This window comes from Manacus candei, unplaced genomic scaffold (assembly GCF_025592945.1).
Source record: "Manacus candei isolate 608988 ecotype Guabito, Panama unplaced genomic scaffold, ASM2559294v1 h1tg000059l, whole genome shotgun sequence".
Taxonomy (NCBI): Eukaryota; Metazoa; Chordata; class Aves; order Passeriformes; family Pipridae; genus Manacus; species Manacus candei.
Genome location: NW_026138107.1, coordinates 1,918,869 through 1,944,356, shown reverse-complemented (window position 1 = coordinate 1,944,356; position 25,488 = coordinate 1,918,869). Strand labels below are relative to the sequence as shown.

The window sequence follows — 25,488 nt, the reverse complement described above, 5'->3', positions numbered from 1 at the left end:
AGTAGGAGGAGGTCTGCAACAGCAGGAGGCACAAGTTTTTGTAGTGTCTCCTGGATTTGGATCACCTGCTTCAAGGCTATGCCAATAGGCCAGGTGGCAAACTGCCAAAGAGGGATGTGTCCCAGGTCTCAGGCAGCCATCTGGAGCTTACAGTCATCAACATCTGAGCTTGACAGATGACCAAAGTATGATAAAAGGCAGTATGAGCATGAAGTCCAGGAGATTTGGGCTTGTGTCCAGAATGGAGCTGGTTTATTGTAGAATAAGATTACTTTGCCCACGTGGTCACAGGGAACCTTCCTGAGCCAACAGCAGAACCCCAGTCATCCATAACAGACATTCCAGGCTGTTGTCTAGGTCAGATCTCTGATTGTGACAGAGAGTGGGGACAAGAAATGCAAAGGACTGAACTACCGTGGCTGAAGGAACTGCAGGCGAGAAGTACCTGGTCCTGCTTCTCACCCCTTAATTGCCTTAAACCCTCAAGAAAAGCTCTGATCCTCTTGCTGTGGGTTCTTGTGCTCTCTGTATTACAAGGGCAGATGATGGCAAAGGTGATGTAGGTAAAAAGCAACCACATTCCCTGGGGGCACACCAGACACCATGCAGGAGCAGTGGGGACCCACCTAACTACCAGTGAGTCACAGTGATGAAGAACCTTTTGGAGTACAACCTTATTCCTGAAAGATTAAAAAGTAGCAGGCAGGGTAATTAATGGCTGGAGCAACTCAGTTCAGGGTGGTGTGAGGGTTTCTAACAGGCCAAGAAGGACAGTATCTCCATCTAACTTCCCTGTGTGAGCTGGTGTGGCTGGGAGAGACTGCAGGACCTCGGCAACACTGGTGTCACCACTCCAGTGCTTTCCCACGTGGTTTTCTTTTCTTCTCGGTCCCTTGGGCCTCCTCCATCCTAACAGGCTGGTATTTTTTCTGTCTCTGCAGGCGATTGCCTTGTATGCATCTCTTCCACCAAGTGTGCGTGGACCAGTGGCTGGCCACCAGCAAGAAGTGCCCGATCTGCAGGGTGGACATTGAAACACAGCTCGGCTCGGACAGCTGAAAGGGCTGGCTGGAAACACCATTTTCCTTACCAGGTCGTATGGCCATAGACCCTTGCAGCAAAATTTTTGCCTTCTGAGCCATTTGATTGAGAGGGGAAGTCTGCAGGCACGTTAGTGAGGAGGAGGAGGAGGAGGTGGTGGTACAATATCTAGCAGTAGGAGATATTGCACATACGCAGGATACAGGCCCAGTGAAAGGGAGCTGGCATTCCCGGAGCTCAGAGACCCCGTGCTGCAGAAGATTTAGTGTTGAACATGAAGGAACTAGTTGTGGTAGCCTGGCCTGTCAATCCTGCACTTCATGGGGATTGTATATATACCTCTCGAATATGTAGAAACATGTTAGGGGTCCTTTAGCTATTTCTATGGATGGCAGCTGGAGCATGTTAGCTTAAGAAATGTTGTGTTTGATGCCCTACTCATCTTGTGGTGGACATGTTGCTGTTACCTATTTTGCACCAAATATTTTTTCATAGATTCCTTATTTTGGTGCCTGATTAATACATTGCAGAGGGGGAATAAAGAGGTCAAACTTTCCCACCCTTGGGGTGGGGGAAGAGGAGAAAAAGCAAAATCCTGTTTACAGTCAGAAGGGTTTGCGCTCTTTGCCTCAGCCGCGTGTGCTTCTTTCCCTTGCATTTACAGTGTGTTGCAAATTTAGAGAAGCTTAAAGAAATAAAAATTGGGGATAAAATGAACGAAGCAATAGGGAGAAGCTTCGTTCCTGCTTGTCTGCTGGTGCTGGACACTTTCTGTAGGGGCATAATATTGGACTAGATGCTGTTTCTTTGCTCTCTGTATCTTTAACAAAGTAGCTTGTCATATCAAAATCCAAGGAAGATCTGTCTATTTGATTGCCATTGTCTGTGATGCTTTCTCCTGTGAGCTGCGTGACTGGTTGGCTTCACCAGCTCCAAAATGATGGTTACTGGAGTGGGTGCCTACAGCTGTGCTTTGGGGTATAATAACACCAGAGAAGTGCCGAGAGGTGCAAAACATTGACTCTTCTCCCTTGCAAAGGCATCTCTGATAACAGGACAGAAGAAAACTCGATGCTCTCAAGGCACTGCTGAGACCATGAGCACTTGGGCGTGGGAGGGGGAGGGAGGTTGGAAGTGGGGTTGCTGTTTTTTGGAGGTTTGCTGCTGGGTTGGGACCTGCCTCAAAGAATGTGTACCTGCACCCGTGTGAGCCTGTGTACGTGTTTCAGGCTGTATCCACACGGAGTAATCAGTGGTTGTTAAAACACAACTTAATCACATTAACACTCAAAACAGAATTAAGAGGCAATACCCGAAGGAGCGAGCTGTTGTGATCCACGCTCCCCCTGAAAAAAAAAAAACCACCTCAGCATGCCAACCACAGGGACCGAGTGGAAAACCCTCCGGAAAACTGACATTCACAACCAAAACATTCTCTTTCTTTCCTTTTTTTTTTTTTTTTTTTTTTTTTTAAATTTCGTACTAGGGGAGTGAAAGAGCTGCGGAGGAGCAGCAGGGGAATTAGTCAGGAACATTATGTATTGAAAATTCTGATGTGGTGGGAATGATTTCTGGCTCCCCTGAGCATCCGTTTCGCTGGAGCCAAGTGATGCTCTCCAAGTAGAATCAATCATAAACCGCTATCTGAGAAATCGGAAGATTCCCATGAGCTGTAATTGGAAAACACCAACCTCAGAGGCACCACAGAGACTTTCTTTTTTCCCAGTGGGAGAGGGGAGAGAAAGAGCAAGTCCCCATGGACATGCAGGTGCAGGAGCCTCTCTCTTCATGTGTCCGTGTAGGTAGGAGGGAGGGAACACTTGGTGGCCTATAGGGAAAACATAAGGAAAAAATTTTTGGCTATGAGGGTGATGAGAAACTGGCACAGGCTGCCCAGAGAAGCTGTGGCTGCCCCATCGCTGGAAACATTCAAGGTCATGTTGGACAGTGCTCTGAGCATCCTGGTCTAGTGGAAGGTGCCCCTGCCCACGTCTGGGAGTTGGAACTGGATGACCTATTAAGGTCTCTTCCAACCCAAACTATTCCATGATTTTATGATATATTTGACACCCAGCACAAGCAACAGCTTCTTGGGGGATGTGGTGGTCCCAGCCCTGATGTCCATGGGTCAAGGAGTGGTCCATCCTTGGGACTGGCTCCAGCAGCAGCAGATTGAAGCATCATTACAAATAATACTAATAATACTATTTTATACAAGGCTTTGCTGGTAAAATACACTGTAAGGAGGTCTGGTCTGTCCAGGCATGAGCTGGGGGTGAAGCTGGGAGAGGAACAGAGTGACTGGGACTCTGGCTGGGTGGGGAGGGGATGAGGAGTGCTCCTGAACAGCGTATTTTCTTAAAGCCTGTGAGAAAGTGTTACTGTTTGCCTAATAAACAAGCACAGTTTTTAAAAAAAAAAAAAAGATCAAGCAAACTAAAAAAGAAAAAAAAAAAAACCAACCAAACCCTTTGGTGAAGAAAAGCACCAAACTCCCATGGTCTAGTGTGAGTGACTGATCCCAAGGTGTGTGCGAATTTACAGCATCTGGAGTTGTATTGGTGTGTCAGGTTTCTTTGCATTTAAATAATTTGTACGAGTAGGTTGCGATAATAGGGTGAGTTTAAAAAAAAAAACAAAATGAAACAAACAACAACAACAACAAAAAATCACTAGAAACAAAACATTGATAGTTTACAGGGTTTTGTGAGTTTAAATGCCTTATATTTAACAATCATAATTTATGACTAACTTGTAGATATTGTGGGTTCTTATTTAATTATTTTTATAGTTGTTTTTTTTGCATTTTTAATTATAATTTATTTATTTAGAAATTACTACTAATTTTTTTTATTACTCCTATTACCTCATTTTTGCATTGTTTCTGGGAATGGAATGCTTTGCATGCATCGGTACTTAAAAAAAAAAATTAAACAGGGGATGTGGGGGGGTGATGCTTATCTTGTCAAAAACAAAAAAAAAAAAAAAAAAAAAAGAGAAAAAAATCAGGGTGTGTGATTACAAACTGTATTACTGTGGTGCTGTTACCTTGGATACATTCCATAAAAATGCAAACCTTTGATTCTGTATGCTGTGACATAGTGGAAAACTGCAATATAGTGACTGTGTTTAGCACATATATATGAATATTATTTGCACTCATAATCAAACTCTGGTGATCCTTTCGCTTGCGTCCCCGTGCATTGAAGGCGGTTAACGACGCTCTGCAAAGCCAAAACGTTTTTTTTGGTTGGTTCCCGGCCCTGCCCCGTCCCCGCCCGCCCGCTGGTGATGCTGCTGCTCTTTGCTGCATGTGTGACCCTGCAATGACACCCAGCAGGCCCCCTCTGCAAGGCTGTGCTTGTGGCAATGCACTGCACCCTTTAGTGCCAGACTCTGCACGTTGCTTCAAAAGCCAAGGAAGGGAGCCCGGGTGTGGTGGTGGCTTTGTCCAGATTTTGGTGCCCGTGGGTCCTCGGTTTGGCTCTTTTCACCCTCTGTGTGTGCACCCAGCTGGGGTGAAGGAGGCAGTAGGCTGAGCCTGGGCTTGGAGGGAACAAAAGTGAGGAACTCCTTGCAGGTTTTTTAGGGGTTGACCTCTCTACTCAGAGGGTGGTAAGGCACTGGCACAAGTTGCCCGGAGAAGTTATGGATGGCCCATCCCTGGATTGGCCAGGGATCAGAGCAACCTGGTCTAGTGGAAGGTGTCCCTGCCCATGGCTGGGGGTTGGAAAAAAGATGAGCTTTAAGGTCCCTTCCAGACCAAACTGTTCTGGGATTCTGTGATGCCATGTCTGGCTGGGAGGGGGTGGGATGGACACAGGGTCAATCTGGCATCCCTTTGCAAGGCCTGTCATGAGCATTTGCTATAACCCAGCTCTGAGCTGTGAATGTGGCAGAAGCCCCTAACTGATTCTCTTGGTCAGTTGGTTTCATCCCTTCTGCAAAGAGAGAAACCTCCACTGTAGAGCTGAGATCTACACCAGAGAAGGGAGTCAGCCCCAGAATGACATGGCCAAGCATCCCCATCCCCATCCTGCCACAACCATGCCGCTCTCACAGTGCTCTGCCCTTTCCCAAAGGCTCCTGAATATCAAGTGTTCCAGCTTTGCAAGAAGGTGAGACACGGGGTAACATTTTAAGCTTTAAGCCATAACCACCCTTGGTCAGCGCAGAAACTCAGCCGTGTATGGACAGAAGTGGGGTTTGATGCATGTGCTCAGCCAGTAGCCACACCTCCCCACCCCAAAAGGCTTTGGATGCAATTCTGGTTTGGGTTAGAAAGGCACAAAATCACTGTACCTTAATTTTTTTCTCTCTGTCCCTTCAGGGTGCTGCTCTGCTTTGTTGACTTTGCCTTACCCCAGGTTTTAAACCTGTCTGTGTTTTTTACCTTGCTGCTCTCTAACACTCCTCCCCTGTAGCCTGGAGCTGTGATTTTGAGCTGTTTGGGGACAGGGGGGTTGGTTGTTGTCCCCCCCAAAGTCACTGTAAAAGGGATAAGTAGAACAAGGAGCAAACAAAACCCCTCTCCTTTAATGGCCCGGGCAGGTGAAAGGATCACCCACATTTTTGTATTCCTACTGCTGTTCTGTTGTGCTGTGCAACATTTTGCTACATAGACTATTTTATAGAAGAAAGCTAGAAAAATATTTATTATTAATATTAAAGCAATAGTGCATTGAAGAAATGGAAAGACATTAGAAATTGTGTAAATGCTTAGATTCACTTTTGGTGGATTTTTTGTACTTTATTTATAACTAATAAAACAAACTGCATTGCTAACTATAAACCTGTGCCACACAGAAGTCACTTGGCAGGGCTTGGTCTTTATTTACTGCTCGTATCTGGTTTCTTTGGGTCGGAGTAAATTCTTCTTTCACTGCTTATGCCTTTGGACTTTGATGTGCAAAAAAACCACTGCTGGGGTATAAAATACCCTGCCCATCTGTTTTGCAGAGGCTGCTGGTGGTTGAGCTCCATGGCATGGGTGAGGTAAGGCTCTACACATTGGGCATACCACCATGCGTGATGTCCTGTGGCACCAGTTTAGTGATCAGGTGCCAAAATCACTTTCTAGAATTTCTGAAAAAGGCCTGTTAAAGAGAGATTTCTCCTCCATATCCCACAGTGCCTGTAGGATATCTCTTGCAAGTCCTGCAGAGGTATTGAAAGGTTCTTCATCCTCCTGGTGGAGAAACTTCTCCTTCTGTGTGGGTCTCCTGTTTAATAACTAAGGAAGGACAAACTAATTGGAAGAAAAAAAATACTCCAAACTAATACCAACACATTTGAGGGTATTTTTCAATACTTTTTTTACCTGCTGGAGAATCCAATGTCATACACCCAATTTTGCATCCTGCGTAGTTAATTTCACAGGTCTTCCTGTGCTTTTATTCTCTCCCACTATCAGTGGTGCCAGTCTCTGCTCCTGCCCACTCTTGATTCAGCTGTTCCTCCTGAAAAGCTGAGACCAGTCTCCAGTTTTGACTATGTGATTAGACTAAATAAGCCTTGGAGACAGGCGGCTGCTGATCACAGAGATTTGGTTCCTGTAGCCAAAGGGAATTGCCGGCTCCTCCAGCATCCAGCAAACGCTGCATAAGGGATGAACCGTGTTCAGGCAACACAAACCTCGAGTTACAGGAAGGTTTCAGAAATTCAGAAAATAGAAAGCAGGTTAAAAATGACCTGCTGGTCCACCTGGGGGAATATCTCACTTTCTCACTGAGATCTTGATGATGTCCTTCAGAAGGGTGACGGCTCCAAGAGCGTTGCTGGAGATGGCAATTGGTTTGGTTTCAGAACTGGAGCAGCAAACATGTCACTGTGATCTGATAACAGTCCTGCTGAGCACAGCGAGCAGCTGCCAGTGTCTGTGCTGGGGAGGGAGAGGAGCTGTGCCCATCAAGGTGTAACAGCACGGACCGAGATGCAACGTCTTTATTCACTGCGAGCATCTGCTCTCGCAGCAGCTGCCCAGGGTTGGGAAGGTTAGCCCTTATTTGTGTTTTGTAGCATCTAAATCCACAGCTGGCTCAGAGGTTGCAGCTCAGAACTGTACAACTCCATTAATAAATATATTTATTCTTGGTTTTGTTTTGTTTGGGTTTTTTTTGGTTGGTTGGTTTTTTGCTCTTTTTTTTTAGCTCTTTTCAATTTTAAAATGGACCTCTACACATAAGGATGGGGCAAGGGAAGATTATAATATGTTCTCTAAATACAGAATATAAGGTAATTCGCATCCCTCAGTCATTCTGTCTTCATCAACTTAAGGTTGGTATATGATGCTATAAAAATATTTTGCAACAATTGCACAGAGATTTGCAAATAATTCCCTGTGTCCTGCAGCAAGAGACAACCAATCCTTCACCATGCAACACTGCAAAGGGCTTCTTGTTTATACTTGTTTTCACTGTTAGCACCCAAATGCTTAGTAAACATAAATTTAGTAAACATAGCATTGTATCAGACTCACAAAATCATGGAGGACACAGAGACAATGGGCCAGCCTGGTTTTGAAGACTCACTCTGATTGTAACCTCCTTGTCCTTTTCTCTTGCTTCCCATCTACATTAGTGTTTTTTGGGTGAAGGTTTGTGCATTAAAGCCTACCAATTAAGGAATAAAGAGGAAAAAGTTTGAGGTTGGTGGTGGGAGCAGGAGCTTTGCATCTGCCCAACCTATCAGCTTTGGGATGCTCTACCTGAGCCGTACAAGAGGCACAGGACTAGGAAAAATCTGGCTTTTCTCCTCCCTTGTTCTCCACTTGGCCAAGAATGTGTTGAATTTAGCAGCTTAGTGCAAATCCAGTCCTTGGAAAAACTCCACTCTTGCCTTATTACTTCTGTAGCATTAGTTGTTGTAGCAACAGAAGGATTCCCCAGAGCCGGGGTAGAGTTGAGCTTTGCACTAACAAGGGGCCTGTTTGAAGTCTTCAGAAGAAAAAAGTGGAGTTGTTTCATGCTTTGCCAAGGTTGCCTTCCTGGGAGGCAGTGGGGTTGCTGACTCCCCATCAGCAAACTCTCCCTTGGCCTGTTTCAGGGCAGTTTTGCCGGGAGCTTTTGTGTTGAGTGTGCCTGCTCAGGGATGGCAGGAGGTTTTGATGGCAACCCAGGTATCTGCAGTCCCATCTCCCACCTACACACTGATCTGGTGACCCCAAAGATATTCATTCCTGCTTCAACGGGATTTCAGTCATGGTCCTATCTACCTCCTATATGTGATTCCTCCCAGATGGGAACACATCTTGTATGCAAGGTAAGGATTTATCTTTCCTCCTTGCCCCACGAAGGGATGGTGTGTGGGTCAGAAGCTGCCTCACTGCTCCTGAGGGCTGGAATCATAGAATCATCATAGAATCACAGAACGGTGTGGGCTGGAAGGGACCTTAAAATCCAGTTCCAACTCCCTGCCATGGGCAGGGATACCTTCCACCAGAATAGATTTCTCCAAACCCCATCCAACCTGGCCTTTAACACCTCCACAATAGCATGTATCAGTGAGGTGAATTGGTTCAGGGGATGGCAGGGATTAAACTGCAGCAGTGGTGCTCTAAGACCAGCTTCCCCACAACTCTGTGCAAAGTGGGGACTGACTGGAGACAACCAGAAATGCCAGGACTACAGCACTTTAATGGGACAAACTCTTATTTCACTGCAGCACACATATGCCTAAAAATGGGCCAAACCTATTGACAGGAAGGGTTTTTTTCATAGCCCTGGTTAGACTGAGGTGGGAGAGAATGCAGAGAAATCAAAAGCCTGACCCTTATTTTGCTTCAAACACCCACTGGGGAACTGCAGTGACACTGCACAAGCGCAGCAAAACCAGATGCCTCAGATGCACTCATGGGACACCCTGGGTAGCCAGGGAGCCTGAACCCCATCCCAGCAGGATCCCAGGGATGCCACACACCTGCTGACCCCAGTACTCTCTTCAGCCCTCCTGAGGTTTGTTCTGCCCCTCCTGTAAGCCCCCAGCCCCTTGCTCACAGCTTGGCAGCACCAGTCTGCAGTGGGGAAGGAGAACACAGCCAGTGAAGGCTGCTATTATTATTCCTCTCAGCAAGTAGTTGATCACTGATGAGGTTGATTACTGGGCTCATTTAAGCAACTTGCTCTGCTCCAAAACCATCAGTTACCATAAAGGTTTCTAAAATGAATTAGTCTGAGCTATTATTTGTGAGCTGGCACAGACAGCCATGAATAATCTCAAGTCTCTCCGGTGGTGCTTGCTGTGGAAAATAGAAATACAGAACTTCCCTGGAAGGGCTTTGGTAGGATGCAGCAGCTTTCAAATACCCATGAGCAATTGACAGCACCTGCAAGATGTCCCTTACTCCTGTCTCAGCATCACCAGCCTCTGCTGGGGCCTCCTTTGCCCATGAGCAGTCAGGGATTCAGCTGTGGGACAGTCCTGCCTCATGGCCAGGTCATGCCCCAGCAGAAGCATCACCCCCAACCCAGGGGCTGATGGGGTGGGTGGGCTTGGGGGGTTTAACCCACTCGTGACCCATTTGATCCCTATTCATACAAAGTGCTTGTTTAAAACCAGTTTTTGGAAGGGGAAACATCCTCTCGTGGGTAGGCCAGGAGGAAGGTCTTCTCATGGCAGCTCAGACACCTCACTTTCCCCTCCGAAAGATGTGTCCTGCTGCTCTGCTCCCTGTGGGGAGAGAGGGCTCCAGAAGCAATGATTTATTTAAGGCTTTTTTTCGTTGGTACTTGTAGAGATGCAAGTACCTGGGAAGAGCTCATCAATAGGAGCACTAAACGTTGTTGCCTCCAGGAAATCCCTTCACCGCAGAAAAAGACTTATTCCCCTATTAAAGGGAAAAAAACAGAAGAAAATGAATGGCAGCTGCTCTGAAACAGAGCTGGTATTCAGGCCATATAGGGTAAGATTATCCTGAGTCAGCTTTGAATATAGTTAGCACAGCTTCCTTGCTGTGGAATTGATTATTTGGAAGGTCTTTAGCCCTTGTAGCTGTAACCACAGGTCTCAGCCCTGCAGACTGGTAGGAATTCAGCTGGACAGCTGAGTCTGGTTTGGGGGAAAGAAGCCCAGGTGTGGAAAACACCACTCAGATCCCCCTGCTTAAGACCTAGATGGGTGGATGCAGGTCCTCCCCAAACTCAGCCGTGTCTGCTGCTCCTGATGTGCCTTCTGGAGATGTGCATGTGCGTGTGTGGACATGCAGAGTTTGCAGTTGCCAGTAACTGGGAAAAACTGGGATCTCCAAGCTCAACTTTCTTAAATAAAATGACTCAACTCTCTCACCTCTTTTCTTATCTAAAAGTGGAGCTCGTCAGTGGTGTAAGGTTCTCCCAGCTGTGGCAGGGCATAGCACTGAAAGCAGAAATATCTGAGCTGGTAAGGGACAGTTTCTTGTGGCTCTCAATCATAAGTAAGCAACAAAGGTATTTATTTAATTTGCATTTTTATATGCACTTAAAAAAAGAAAAACAGTATTAATTTTACAAAATGTTAACCCAGGAAGCACATCTTGCTGCTAAAAATCTCTCAGTACAAAAGCCAGTGTTTTAAAAAGTAAAATGCGATATAAAACAGTACAGTGAGAAAAAAAATTCACATACAGAAGGGAGGACCAAACACTTCCTGCGGCCCTGCCCTCCTCAGTACCTGGGAAAAAGCTCCCTCCAGATTAGCCCATCGCCCCGGTTTTCATCCAGCCACTTCCCACAGGGGAATATGGTGGTCACGCCAGTGGCCGAGTTGGTGATCTCCACCCTCTCCACCAGCCAGCCTGGTGCCAGACCACTGTTGTCGTGCTCAATCCGGACCTTTTTTAACTCCCCCATGTCCAGCGTTTCCAGGTAAAACCTGTTGGTTTTGCCTCTCTCGAAGAGGTTCCTGAATTTCTGCTTCAGCGCCCGCTTGCCCGAGTCCCCGTTCAGCCCGTAGATGGTGATGAACACGTTGGCGTCGGTCCCCGCGCCCTTCTCAAAGCCTGTGACCACGATGGTCTCATACTTGACTGGCACCAAGCTCCGGGCTTTGCTGGCAAAGCTCTCGGTGACCTTGGCACACTCGAAGACTTTGTAGTCCCGTCTCTTGTATCGCAGAGGGATTTTGGAGTTGCACCTGAAAAAGTATCTGCCGGGGGAAAATCAGTGGCGTGTTAATGGTGTAGATGGCCACCTTATTGGGCAAATTGTGTGGAATCACAAAATTATTTAGGGTGGAAAAGACCTCTAAGATCATTGAGTACAACTGTTAGTCCAGCACTGCCGAGGCCACCACTAACCCATGTCCCCAAGTGCCGCATCCACACGGCCTTTAAACCCCTCCAGGGATGGGCAGCTGTGCCAGGGATGGACAATCCTTTCCATAAGCAATTTTCCCTAATATCCACCCTAAACCTGCCCTGGCACAGCTTGAGGCTGTTTCCTCTCATCCTGTCCCTTGTTCCCTGGCAGCAGAGCCCGATCCCCCCTGGCTCCCCTCTCCTGCCAGGGAGTTGCAGAGCCAGAAGGTCCCCCCTGAGCCTCCTTTTCCCCATGATGAGCCCCCCCAGCTCCCTCAGCCCCTCCTGCTGCTCCAGACCCTTCCCCAGCTCCGTTCCCTTCCCTGCACACGCTCCAGCCCCTCAGTGTCTCTCTTGTCTGAGGGCCCAGAACTGCCCCAGCACTGGAGGTGCCTCAGCAGTGCCAGCACAGGGAGGGCACTGCCCTGGCCCTGCTGCCACACCACGGCTGGGACAGGCAAGTTATGGACTGGGCATTCTACTAAATTGCCCAACATTAATGCTGTTTCAGCACTTTCCCATGTGTGGAGCACTAGAATTTCTCCCTAGAAAGAGCTGTGGTGGAACATTGCAATTTCAACTGGAAAACCTGACATTTCCCTACACAGCTACAGACATCCTGCACATGGGAAGGATCAGTGTGGGGCTCTTGTCACCTCTTGTGCCCGTGCAATGGCATGTCCAGTTACAGACCCACTGAGGCAGGATGAGTAGGAAAAAAAACCAGAAAAAAGGGATAGAGGATGTTTAAGTCTCCCCTTTCCTTTCTAGATCACCCATCTCATCCTTAGGAGGGAAAAAAAATAATCATAGAACACAGAAATGATAGGTACCAGATGCTGGAAGCCCTTATCTCTGCAGTGCTGCCTCTGGTGATGTGCAGGGAGCACAGAGCACACCCATAAATTACCTTGTACCTGGCGCCCGGCCAGGGGCTGGAGCACTCTGCTTTTAATGATGTATTTCATTTCCAATGATGCAGATCAGATCCAAATGAGCTTTTCCCCCTTCCCCCGCCCTCACCAGACTGCAGCAGGTCCTCCTGAATGGAGTGTAGCTGGATTGTAGTGTGTATGTGTGTAAAATAAACACGTGGTGGAAGGGTTACTGTGATTCCAGCTGTACCGTGTTTTCTAAGCACTTCCAACACTTTTGGCGTTTTCTGCAGCCAAAGCGAAAAACTTCTTTCCCTGGAAAGAGGCTCTGTAAATGAGAAATTCCAGGGGGAGAAAAATTTTAGGCTCATGGACAGAAAACCTGCATGAGAGCGAGGTGGATATGTTGCCTGATGCTGCAGTTTTCTCTCTTCAGCTATGTAATATCTCATGGTCTGGAGGTATAACGGTGCATGCCAATCTTCACAAGGGGCAAGAAGAAAAAAGATGACCTTTCTAGACCTGCGATTTGCAAGGAAAAGTTTTAATGCAGCCCTTTCACACACTAAGATCTACCACTAAATAGCAAAATCCCAGTATAATTCAAAACTACTGCCGCAGCAATTTCATAACTCTCTTGATTTGGTCTTTGACTTGTCTGGGTGGTATTTTTTGGATTTTGGGATGGGGAATACTTTAAGTGAGAGCTTGCTCTCCTGGTGCAATCTCTCCAGTTGGTCCTTTGCACAGCAAACACCACAGTGAAGTGCCGCATCCGCAGAGCTGGAGCTCTGCTTCAAAAAAAAGGACAGGCTGCAGGCTCTACCCGTACCTCCTGGCTGCCCTCTTTAATTTAAAACAGCTTTAAAAAAATCCGTGTCTTTATGAGAATGTCTTTGGCCCCTTCACAACACACTGTTTCAGCAGTTTCATCATGCTCCCAGAGAGTTTAGTGCACGGATTTGATTGCGCAGCTGGACTTCGAGGGTTCCAGGTTTTCCCCCGCCAGGAGAAAAGAGCATGTTTTAGTATGCAATTGACTGAGTTTTCATTCAGCAAACATTATTAAGGCTCTTCAACTGTCTGATTAATTTGCTAGGAGAGACTCTTAGCTTTAAAAAGAAAAAAACCCAACACTTCAAGGATTTCTTCTTAAACACTCAATTGTTTCAGCTGAAATGAACTCCTTGTAGTTAAACTCTTTAGCAGCAATGGAAATAACATGGAGAAGAGAAGAAATGCACAATTAACAGTGCAGATTCTTCACTGAAGTGCAGTTTTTTTCTGCAAATGGATGATCTCGTCTGGTTCCTGCACAGTCCCTGTGCTGTCTGCTGTCTGAGGTGTGAATGTCACCCCTTCAAAAAGACAGGGCTCAGACCAAAGCATGTAGGACCTGACATGCTCAGGGCTCCTCAGATATGGTCCAGCTCCATGACTGTGACATTTCCAGTCATGTCCAGTCTTTTGGACCAGACCAGAAGGATCTCTGATCCAAAGTGGTCTGAATCAGAGGCTCAGGTTTTGTCTTACCCTCGACTTGTTTCTAGGAGCTCTTTTACAAGACTTACTTAAAGACCAGTCTGTGCAGAGGATCCTACAAACCCCTTGCATTTCAGTCAGGCTGGAGTATTTCCCACAACTTGAGACATCGGTTTGTCCTAGCTGTGAGATTCACCCAAGGCAGCCTGTTTACAAACTTACCTGTGCATGCAAATGCCCTCTCTAACAACTCCGAAACTGCACAGGTGAGTCAGGCAGGGATGTTCTGCACCTGACACACCAAACAACATATCCTTAGCTTTCAGACTAAGGTGAGACTTTCTGTTATTCCTTCAGGAGGACATATGCAGAGCAGATCAGCTCCCTCATGCCCTCCTGGAGCAGCTTCTTGCAAACGAGAAGGCACTTACTTGTTGCAAAGCTCCATCTCCGTCACAATAATCTCCTGGACATGCCAGAAGACATCAGCTTTTGCAGATGACTTCTTCCCATCTTTTGGGCAGTGACCAACACAGATGGCTGCAATATCCCCAACGTTCTTTGAAGAAAACTGAAATGTGTCTGTTGCTCCCCTACAGGAAACAGGGAGCAGTTTCAGTATCCTGAAGGCTGCCAGTGACTTGTCACATATGGACATTAAGTAATTTGCACACAGCTATAGGAGATAGAAGATAAGCCTTCATTCACAGTCATTTGATTTAACCTACAATCATTCAACACAAAGTATAATTTCCATATTTAAATTTAGTATTTTCTCTGATTAGGGGTGACACTTTAAATTGTTGCCACTAGAACTTCCCAGGATAAACTTGAGCTGTTCCACATACAAAATCAATTTGCCTCATTATAGATAAAGCTAAAGAATGACTAATTTCCCCTCCAGCACTTATTCATTCATTCTTGACAGATACTGTATCTGTTACACATCTACCCACCATAGCTGTTTTAAATTTGCTAGTTCAGCCACCCTTCCTGAAGCTCAGATTGAAAATAGTTTAGGGAAACAATAGAATCATAGAATCTCAGAACGGTTTGGTTTGGAAAGGACCATAAAGAACATCTAGTTCCAAGCCCCTGAAACAGGGCAGGGATGACATGTCTCTGTCAAACCCTTGACTAGATTCCTGTCATGTTCCCTGAGCATCTGTTAGGTTTATTTCCTTAGATTGGTCCTTGTTCCAACCTGCCTCCAAGGATAGTCTGTGACTAATGCCTCGGAGCATGGTGTCTAAGCCCTCCAGAGACACCATCAGCTGAAGGTCGAGAGGAAGCTCCTCCTGATCTTTTATAATTCACATGATACCTCAGACATTCATACTACATCCCCCATCAGCTGTAAGTTCACCTTCCTTTACCAGGAAAACCTTTCCTCCCTGCAAAGCAACAGAACATCCCGTGACTCTGAAGAGGTCCCTGTCTCCTAAGGACGTGCTGTGTCCTTAAACAAAGCAGAAAACACAGCTCACATCTGGAGCACTTTGGTGCCACGTGGGAGAAGGAATATGCCCCATGTAACATGGATGTGCCTCCAGCCTGTCTGAGTGAGAGGCTGATTCTTGGCTTTCCTCACGCGACAGTGATCTCGCAGCCTCACCCTGCAGGTTTGTCTGGGAAGTCAAATCTGAGCAGCTCTGACAACATTTAGCCTCTAACTATTATTACTTTCTCTCTGATTCCCACTGCCAGTGAGATGCTGCAAAAGGAATTAAAACCACCCCCAGCTTCCTTCTGCTCCTCCCAGCTCAGAAACACACACAGAGCCTCCCTGGGGGCTCGCCAGAAATCCCTTTGCATGTCCTGATACAAAGGTAGACACGCACATGCTTGCAACATCTGTATTTCCTTTTGCCAAATGCCTTTTTCGTGTCATTTTAAAACCTAGTCTGTGACTGCCCATCAGAAACTCATTTTATATGTTCCTTTTAATCCAGGTGAGAAGCCGCCAAGCTTTTTGGGAGGGGGACAAGAAGAAGCACTGCACAAACACAAGGTCTCTAAGCCATCCTAGAGAAGAGGTGGCGTTGGTGGAGGACATGCAACCAGCGAGGAGTTCCTGTAGCCCACCATTCCCTTTACTACCTTTCGAATCTCCTTTTCTTGGAGGAGTTTTCCATGAGGAATTCCTTCGAGCGGCCCATCTTTCCTTCTAAGATGATCCAGACGTTTTCCTTCGTGTCTGCGTCCTCTCTGTCGCTTGTTACTGTGACAATCTCATAGGCTTTAGAGCACAGTTAACACACACATTAAACAAAAAAGGAGGAACAGATGGCCAGCAAGATCTCTTCATTTGGCTGTCACTTTGCTTAAAAACTCCTTCCCTAATATTTTTCACAGCACACAAGAAAGCACTTGAAAAGTAAGAATGGAAACACTGAAATCTGTAGTATTTTTGAATTCTAAGTGCCTTGGGGTAGAATACTCAAAAAATATGAGTCCTGCTCGATTGGGTAGCAAGAGTTATTCTTAGAATATCCTGAGTCGGAAGGGACCCACAAGGATCATCAAATTCCGTCTTGAACAAGCTGTGTTCAGCTCTCTGCTGTGCTAAGCACTCCCTTTTTAACACAGTCCATCCAAATCCTCCTATTTTTTTTTGTGCCACTGTTCCCAACAGAGTGAGGGTACCCAGGTACCCGACAAGATGTGCTCAGATGCTGTGGTGGCCTACAAGTACCCAAAAGGGCCATCACAAGGCTGATTTTTTTTGCAGTGGCAGAATGACATCACACTAAAGTAATGTGATTACTGACTCTCCAGGGTTCTCCTGAAAAAGACCACTGTTGCTGGAGCTCTTGAGATGCACTTTGCATATCATCAGTGTGGTTAAATAGCTCTCGTTGGCTGACTCACTCACCACATCAGACACCAGTGTAATTACCTCGGGCCTGGTGGGATCACCCAGAGCAGACCCAGGGCCATGGGCTGTTAAGCTCAGGTGTCATGTTCAGCTGGGAATACTTGAGCTAGTAGGCCAGAACGAGTTAAGGAGGAAGGCGGAACAATGTCACTCACAAAGCTTTAAGGACTGATCTTATTTTCCACCTCAGAGACTCAAGCACATTACTTCTAATGAGATCATATCCATGTGTTCTTTTGGCTTATGGCTGGATTGAACCACTGCAGATGGGCCCCTCTTAGGTTTCAACCCACAATGAGATCTTTTTCTTCCTCATAAACCCTGACTTGTTTCCTTCTTATCCCAGCACTTTTGAACTAAAGAGTACATGAAATAATCCAACCCTTAAAGCCTGCGTGGGAACCTTTAGTGAAGCAACTTGCAGGCAATGTGGTCCTATGGCCTCTGAGGTCCCTCAGCAAATGAAAAAAGACAACTCCAAAAACTCACCAGTCCGTTCCTTCAGTTCCAGAATGTCATTGTTGGCACAAGCCAGTTCTCTTATGAGCTGCCCATCATCTTCACCTTTAGCCAGCCAGCGATCACACTGGAAGCGAAATGTCTTGTCCATGGCAGAGTCCATCACATCAATATATTCCAAGTGCCAACCCGGTGCAATTCCTTGTAAAACAGCAAAATAAAAAAGATTTGCTTATTTGCATGTAGCTTGGGTAATGAGGTGAGGTGCCTTTCCTTGGTATCACCATCTTGGTGCTAGAAATCACAGAATCTTGGAATGGTTTGGATTGAAAGGGATCTTAAAGGTCATCTAGTCCAATGCTCCTGCAATGAACAGGGACACCATCCTGGCCCCATCCAAGCTGGTCTTAAATCCTTTCAGGGGTGGGGCAGCCACAGCTTCTCTGGACAACATGTACCAGGGCTTCACCACAATTATTATAAAAACCTTAACCATTATACCCAACCTAAATCCATCCTCTGTCAGTGGGAAGCCATTCTCCCTTGTCCTGTTGCTCCAGGCCCTTGTCCCAAGTCCCTCTCCAGCTCTCCTGGAGCCCCTTTAGGCACTGGAAAGGGTTCTAAGTTCTCCCTGAAGCCTTCTTTTCTCCAGGTGAACCCCCCCAGCTCTCCCAGCCTGGCTCCAGAGCAGAGGGGCTCCAGCCCTTGGAGCATCTCTGTAGCCTCCTCAGGTCTTTCCGTGATGAGAGCTCCAGAACTGGATGCATCTGACGGGTATTTGCTTCATATAATGTCACATCAGTGAACACAATATCATTTTGATAACAAAAACAACTTGTTCAAGACCATCATCTGATCCCCCTTCTAGAGACAGGCCATGTTTTTGAGGGAGCTGATAGCTTTTGATCAGATATAAAGGTACTGGAGCATGGTTCTGGACAAGCTGGATTTCAGACTCTCTGGGCTAGGGAACACCTTCTGCTTCTGCAGTACCCATAGCAGCTGCAGAGAGACATGGCTGGTGAGACCCCTGACATCATGTCTACAGAGGGACCACACCATGAAAAAGCTCTGCTGTGGCTCAGGGACAATAAAGCCTTACAAAGTCCCAGAGGAATCACGAGGCTGTTTGTCAGAGCCCAAAGCATGAAAAACTCTGGAAATCAGAGATTTTGAGGGCAAAAGTTAATGGAGTACCCCCTGCAACAGAAACTGCTGCTGAATTTTCCTGCTATTTTAAGTGAAAAGTGAAGACTTGAAGCCAAAAGAAAGCTGAGTACATATTCTAACCCCCATCTTGCACCTAACTAACGCCCACCCCTACAGCAAACATTTCTGTTGCTAGTAGTGAAGATAGCAGTGTCTGTGTGGTTTTTGGTGGTCTCTTCAAGTTTTGGGAGTGCAAGTGGGTCTTAGTGTTTTTCTCCACGGCCTGTATTGCCCCCCAAATCCTTCATATTTGGATTTGAAAATCAGAATGCAAAGTACAACTTGCTCCTTTGACCCTGCCAGCTACCACCTGCAAGGAAATTACCCTTCCCTTCCATGCCAAGCAACCAGAGGGAATTCCCTAGTGTTGGAACTGGACATGAACACAGGACAGACTAAAGTGATGGATGTCCCAGCATGGACTACCAAATCTCTTAACTCTTACCTTGGGGCCTTCTGAGGAGTCATAGCACCCTTTTAGTTTACTACTTCAGTTTGTCTGGTTTGTTTTTGTTTTTTTTCCTGTTGGAAAAGCAACTTGAAAATGAAGAAAACAGCATTTGAGAGCATTTTCCTGATTTCTTTGTTCAAATTAAAGAAGTTCTTGTTGAGCTTGGTGGGGATGGGAGGACTTACAGTCCTGCTATTAGTCAGACAAAGAAAGATTATGTTCATGATGAGACATCTCTGATGACTTACTATGTACATCCCAAAGACATTAAACAGTTCTTACTTTTCCAGGAATTCACTGCCATGTGTCTACTTCCTTACCTTGAAAATATTAATCCTCATTACCCTTGAAAAGAAAATGATGGCACCTTTTTGAGCTATGCCAACAGGTCACCCTTTTCTTAAGGACTGTGAGCCCTCCACACCACATGTTGGCTGTTCTCTATCAGCCTCACTGCCATTGCTGTTTTGTACTTTGGCTTCCTGAACCTTCTCCAAGTAAGGAGATCATGCACTACAAAACACTGACTTCAGCCAACACAGCCACTTGCCCTTTAAATTTCAGGGGCACAGAACTGCAGAATTATTGTGGCTTGAAGTTTCATCTGTAGAACATTGGGTCCAATCCCCTAAAAGCCAAAGCAGGTTCCTCAGGGCTGTGTCTGACCAGGTTTATAGTATCGTCAAGGATGGAGATTCCACAAACTCTCTGGGTGGCCTGTGCCAGACTTTGATTACCTGTGCCAAGAAAAAAAGCTTTTTTTCTTATTTTGAATGGAATTTCCTGTATTTCAGTTCGAGCCCATTGGTTCCTGTCCTGTCATCAGACACTGGTGAGAAGAGTTTGGCTCCATCTTCTTTAATTTTACAGTTTACTCAGAGAAGCTGTGGCTGCCCCTATCCTTGAAAGTGTTCAAGACCAGCTTGGACAGGGCTTGGAGCAGCCTAGGATAGTGGAAGGTGTCCCTGTCTATGGCAGGGGGATGGAACAAGATTATCTCTTAAGATCCCTTGCAGTGCAAACCATTCTGTGATTCCATAATCCTATGAAGTTCTCCAGGGCTCCCATCATGCTTCAACTGGAGCAACTTGCTCTTTGGGGCTATTTGGAAATTTATCCTAAGTATGTTTTCAGTGTCAGCTGTTCATTTTTTGGTAAGCTCATTTCCATTTAAGTTCAATGAACATCTCTGCAGCGTATTTAGGAGGCTGTTTCACTTCCATCAAATCTTTTGTGACAACAGTACAGCACAAAAGAAAGAAAATATCCCATCTTTCTCCAGTGAGAGACATCAACGGCTGCAGACCCGGATGGAATAAATTGGTGATCTCTGCCCTGTTGCAGGAGTGAACAGGATGATGGGGTCAGGATCAGTGCTAATCAGCAGCACCCAGAAAAGAGACTGAGTGAGATGCACATACCCTTCTCCCTTTTCTCCAGCCTGGTCCCAGCAGCCACTCACCAGGAGAGCTGCAACAAAATCCTGCTCTTTTCTTAGAGGGAGAGATAGGCCAGAGCTGATTTCCAGTAGATGTTAGACTTGAGGGCAAAGCAAGCACAAAGTACAGCTTTTCCTGTTCCTCCCCACAAAGGTTCTTTTATCAGCTCTGGGCTATTCAAAGAGCAAGTGTTGGGCTCTGTCAGGATTGACACTGAAAAGCAAATACCAACAGGCTGTCCCTTCCAGACCTTAAATCAAGGAGCTGGATGGCCACTCTTAGAAAAATGGTGCAGCTGCCCCAAAACATCCCCCAGTCTGCTTTAAAGGAAAGATATTTCCCTTCCCTCTCACTAGAATTTGTTTTTTTCTCATTTTCACTCCTGATCGTTAGCAACTTGAATTATATTAGGAGACCTGGAAGCTGTAGAAGGATCCCTTTATTACTTTTCATTGCTCAAGAGAAATAGTTAACCCCTGGTGAAAGCTGTAATGGATATGTCCAGAGCAGCACATCTTCCCATCCTGTCCATGTCTCATGGTGCCAGGAGTCACATCAAGGGTCTCACTGCCACAGCATTAAACACCATTTAAAAACTGATATGGAAATTGAAGGGTTTGTTTGTGTCTGAAGAAACTGTTCTGCTTTACCAGAAAAGGTATAGTTTTTATCTTGTTTCAAGCTGGGAAAAATATATTAAATTTCTTTTTGCATTGATCTGGAAAAAAAAAAAAAAAAGCAAAAGCCAATGATGCTCCAAGTCTAAATGTGAGACTCTCCCTCTGCTGGGCTGGCTCTGTGTGCTGGGGATCACATCAGTGGAAGGAGAACAAATCATGTCTGCAGAACCACTTTTCAGGTCATGAAATCTTGGTTTCAGAGTATTACCCTGTTTACACCTTCTGTTCCCATGTGACTTTCACAGAGCAATGGGCTCAGAGACATTACAGCACCTGAGCAATAACAGGAAAGGAAACTACATCCCATATGGACGTAATCCCAGAGGCATCAAATCCTCAGCCGAAGCTGGTTTATGGAGCAGCATCAGTGAAGGAGTGAGGAAGAGGAGCCAGAAAAGTGGTGTGGATACAGCAAGGTGAAAGCACTTTCCCAAGTCCTGAGCAGTGCTGGCAAGGCCTGGCTGCACGGGAGAAACAGGAGGATCTCTGCAGTGGTGGCTCACAGCCTTTTTCCTGGCGCAGCAGGAGTGTGCTGGGCCCATAACCCAGAGGTAGATGCATTGAAACCATCCTCTGCTACCAAAAATGTCATGGTTTTGAGTCTTGTGTGGTGTCTGGAAACCATCTCACACTGGGTTGAGATGTGGGAGGGGGCTAGGACCAGGGAATGAGATTTTTGGAGCTCTCAAACCATGACATTTTTGGTAGCAGAGGATGGTTACGAACCATCGAGATAAAAAGAGATAAAAGCCATGATGCTTATGGTAACAGAAAGAGTTTTCCAGACAAAACACAGACTGTACCACCGTAGAGAAAGTAAGGCTATAGTAATGTAAGTTAAGTATTAAGAGTAAAGTTTATGATAATGTTATATTAATATGTAGTAGAGAGATTTTGATGGTATTTTAGTTTATTGAAGATTGCACGCTGATTAGAATTTTTCAAATTGTTGTGATATGTTGATATTTCGCAAAAGCGGGGGGTGGAGAGTTGTGGTGGGGGGAAACAGTTTTCCCCCCAAAGTTATAAAATGGTAAAACCCCAGGGGGTGGTGACCCTTGAAGTTTTGAAGTTTTACCCAGTGAGCGCTTCCACAAAATATAAACATATCACACTCAGAACGGAAGAGAAGGTAATTGTAGTTTGGTGGTAGAAGAAGTGGCCATGTTTTAAAGCCACGAGGAGTGAGGGCAGGAGCCCCCCTGGGGGTCTCTGGCCCCCCCAGCCCCCGGCGAGGGCTGCAGAGACTTGGAACAGTGTTAAGCTGGACTGTGTATCTGTAGTTATGAGCTGGGGGATGTTTCTCCACTGTGAGCCACAGCAAGAGATACTGAAAAGCGGTGGCAGAACTGCACTGACCAAAGAAACGGTGGTAGAGAGCCAGAAGAGATAAGACCAAGCAGCAACAGGCAGACAGCAACACAGAGAGAACTCCTGGAAGGAGAGAGAGAAAGAGAACGAGAGCCAGCAGCAGAGAGAGAACTGAGTTCTACTGAGAGAGTTGGGGTAAGAAACTGAAACAAACTCCCCAAACCCCTCTGAGACCTCCTAGAGAGGAGGAGGAGATGGACTCCTATATAAGGAGAGGAGTCTTGGAGTGCTGCAGCACCGGAGAGAGAGGAGCTGAGAAACTCAGACGTCCTGAAGCTGGACTGGGATGCGGAGGGGGTGACCTTGGCCCTCCTCGCCACTGCTGCCAAGCCTAGCAGCCTGAGACAGAGCACAGGAGCTCTGGTAGAACTCTTGAGGCAAAGGCTTTCAACTGAAAGCTGCCCAAGATGTTCTGACTCAGGAGTGAACCCCCTGAGGAAGGCACTTTCACGAAGATGCCCCTGCACTTCGTGATATCCCTGTGGTGAAGCGAGTTTAGTCCCTGCTGGCAGTCCATGGGTGAGACCTTCTCTTGGAGTCGAAGGAGAGCCAAGAGGGGTGAAAGGAGACCCCCTTATGTCTTGAAGACCCTTGTTTGGAGACGATGGGCCGAGGGGCTTGGAGACCCCCTTGTGTGTATTGAAAAGAGATCCAGCTACAACAATCCAGTTACAGCTGCTGCATAGAGACAGAGAGACCTGCTGCCTATGAGACATTACTGCTCTGAAGAAGGGATCTTTCCTTCTTCCCTCCTGGACTTTTATTTGGAGGGGAGAAGAGATTTGATCCATTGTAAATACTTTTATGTCATGGTAGAGATAGCTAAGATTGTATATAATGTATTGTAGTATTTATTTGTACAGTCATTGTAATGTATTCCCTTTCCCCCATTTTGAGTCTTGTGTGGTGCCTGGAAAAAACCATCTCATACTGGGTTGAGATGTGGGAGGGGGCTTGGACTAGGGAACTGAATTTTGGAGCTCTCAAACTATGACAATGGGGTATCCTGATCCTCTGTGAAAGCCAGAACTGCTCCATCACTCAGCTTGCAGAAAAGCAGAGCAGACCTGTTTGTATCCCACTGACACCTCGAGCAACAGTACTGGGAGAACAAGGGCTCAGGAAAAAAAACCAGCTGCACAAATGCCTTGGAGAGCACCATGGGCTTTTCTGCAGTGACCCCAGTACGAACCAGGACCACTAAATTTCTTTCCTTTAGTGCTTTGAGGCAGACAGGAAGAAATGGTACACATTTGAGCAGTTTCTGCTCAATTACGCAGGTCTTGGTCTTTAAAATAATTTGGCAAGCACTGTGCCTTTGTGAAGGGTCCCCTATCACCAAAACAAGTGTTCAACGTTTGTAACAAAAGGTATTTCACTCCAGGCCTGCTTTTGCAGCCATTGAAATCTGCAACAGCAAACCTGACCTAATAAAACCCGTGGCAGTGCCACGTAGGCTCCTTAATGGTCTGCAGCTGGAAGTGACATTTTCAATAGCATGCAAAACATTTCAAATGTAATTAGAGGAAGAGAAGAGCTTTGGGGAAAAAAGAATCACTTTGCTTGCTTGACTCTGTATAATTTAGTGTGATGTAGTGAAATGTATTCTCTTTCCCAAATGTCCTTATCCAAAAAGAGCAGTTACTTGTCCCATTTATCCTCCTTCCCAAAAGGGCCCAAGCTGGCCACTGGGTGATGATGGGCAAGGACCCTCCGTGCACATCTGAAAGGTCCTCACAGGGCCATCTTGCCATCTTCCCAGGTGATGCTGGAAGGCTGTGCTTTCCTGGCACTGGGCAGGTTGGGCTGTAAGCTCCTTGTCATGCATTTCTGCATGACAATTAGTACAATTGAGCCAGACTTTGGAAGTGGTAGACGAAACACAGATGATGACATTACTGCTTCATTTCACTAAAATCCCAACCTGCAGCACCAGAAGTTTCCTTTGGCCCTCTTGGGAACAGCCACCATTTGCCATCCCTAAAATATTAAGCTATTTTGATACCTGCAGAAACGTGGGAGGGTGGGGGGAAAAGCGAATGAAACGAGTCAGGTGGGTTCACTGCTCACCAGGCACCTGGTCCCTCACCTTGCTTTAGTGAATATTCACTATTCCTTCCAAAAAAAAAGAGCTGATGGGATCAAATCTGCTGGCAGAACCACATCCAGGTTTGGATACACACATGCCCACGAAGGTGTCCGCTCTTTGCAGGCATACTCATTGACTCTCCTCTCTATCCCTTGTCTATCTGCAGCAGATCTTTTTTGGTTTGGTTTTGGAAGCAGTTGATGTCTGATCAAGGATAACAGTAGTCATTACTGGTGTTCATGTTTCCATAGGAGTGAAAAAATCTCCTTCTTGGGACACTGGCTGCTCAAGGGTGAGTAAAGTATTGCTGCTGCTGAGACATCCACAACCATTGCTCAGCCCCTTAATTGCATTTTTTTTTTTTTTTTAAATTTTCACGTTTTCTGAAACATGAAGTAACAACCATTGCACAGACAGTTCACCAGCCCTGCATCCTCTGACATTATTTATCCCTTGCCTGGTTATGTGACTGTCCACCCCTAAACCCCACCTCGTGAGACATCACCCAGAAAATGGTGGGAGCTTTTTGATAGCAGCATCAAATCACTGGAAAAGGAGCGTTAATTGTGAGGTGTTAAAATCATAGCATCTAGCTGTGCTTCGGTACATCTCAAAACACTTCTGAGAAGGTGAATAATTTTTATCCCTAATTTACATAATTGAAAATGAGGTACAGAGATGTGATTTACGCAAGGTCATTCAGCGAGCCAGTGCCAGAATAAAAATAGATTCATTTCGTGTATCTCTTCTTTAGGATCATGTTAGTTCACACCACAACATTTCTCATCAGAGCAGACAGGCAATGCAAAACCTCTCAGAACCTTTGACAAAGCAAAAGCTTAACACTTGGGACAGTTTTAGAAAATAGGTCCCTTGCCCCCCTTCCCTCCTCTGTTGTCTGTGCAACTTGTTCAATCCAGGATTTGACTCAGGTCAAAATCACCCATAAATTACCCTAAGAAATTCCCCCCCAGTGCATCCTAAACATCAACTACGCCTGTGCAAAAGCACTTAGCAGCTCTGAGTGAAGATACAACAGTTTCTTATATTATGTTCTTGTGACTGAAACAAATTCTGTGTTTTATTGAGGAATACTTGATGCAAAAAACATTTAACAAGGATGTAGGGTAATTTATCCCCAAGAGGCGCAAAGGAGGCTTGTAGAAAAGAGAAGCTTTTAGAAAATTGATAATTCTTCAGCTACACCTGGCCTTTTGGGCTCCTTCTGCTTTGTAGTGAAAGAT

At 46.0% G+C, this 25,488-nt stretch overlaps 2 protein-coding genes across 2 annotated transcripts in view; one reads left to right on the top strand and one right to left on the bottom strand.

Annotated features, from left to right (window-relative positions):
- Nucleotides 1-5,833, top strand: part of ARK2C (arkadia (RNF111) C-terminal like ring finger ubiquitin ligase 2C) — a 51,334-nt gene extending 45,501 nt beyond the window's left edge. The window contains exon 8 of the mRNA XM_051803747.1: nucleotides 942-5,833. Coding sequence (XP_051659707.1) covers nucleotides 942-1,059 — 118 coding nt within the window. The 3' untranslated portion in view covers nucleotides 1,060-5,833. The remainder of the gene's footprint in view (nucleotides 1-941) is intronic.
- A 4,846-nt stretch (nucleotides 5,834-10,679) lies between these two features.
- LOXHD1 (lipoxygenase homology PLAT domains 1) overlaps nucleotides 10,680-25,488 on the bottom strand; it is a 136,486-nt gene continuing 121,677 nt past the window's right edge. The window contains exons 38-41 of the mRNA XM_051803768.1: nucleotides 17,036-17,206; nucleotides 15,769-15,907; nucleotides 14,100-14,261; nucleotides 10,680-11,160 (exon numbers count right to left, since the gene is read on the bottom strand). Of these exons, the coding sequence (XP_051659728.1) occupies nucleotides 10,680-11,160; nucleotides 14,100-14,261; nucleotides 15,769-15,907; nucleotides 17,036-17,206 (953 nt within the window). The remainder of the gene's footprint in view (nucleotides 11,161-14,099; nucleotides 14,262-15,768; nucleotides 15,908-17,035; nucleotides 17,207-25,488) is intronic.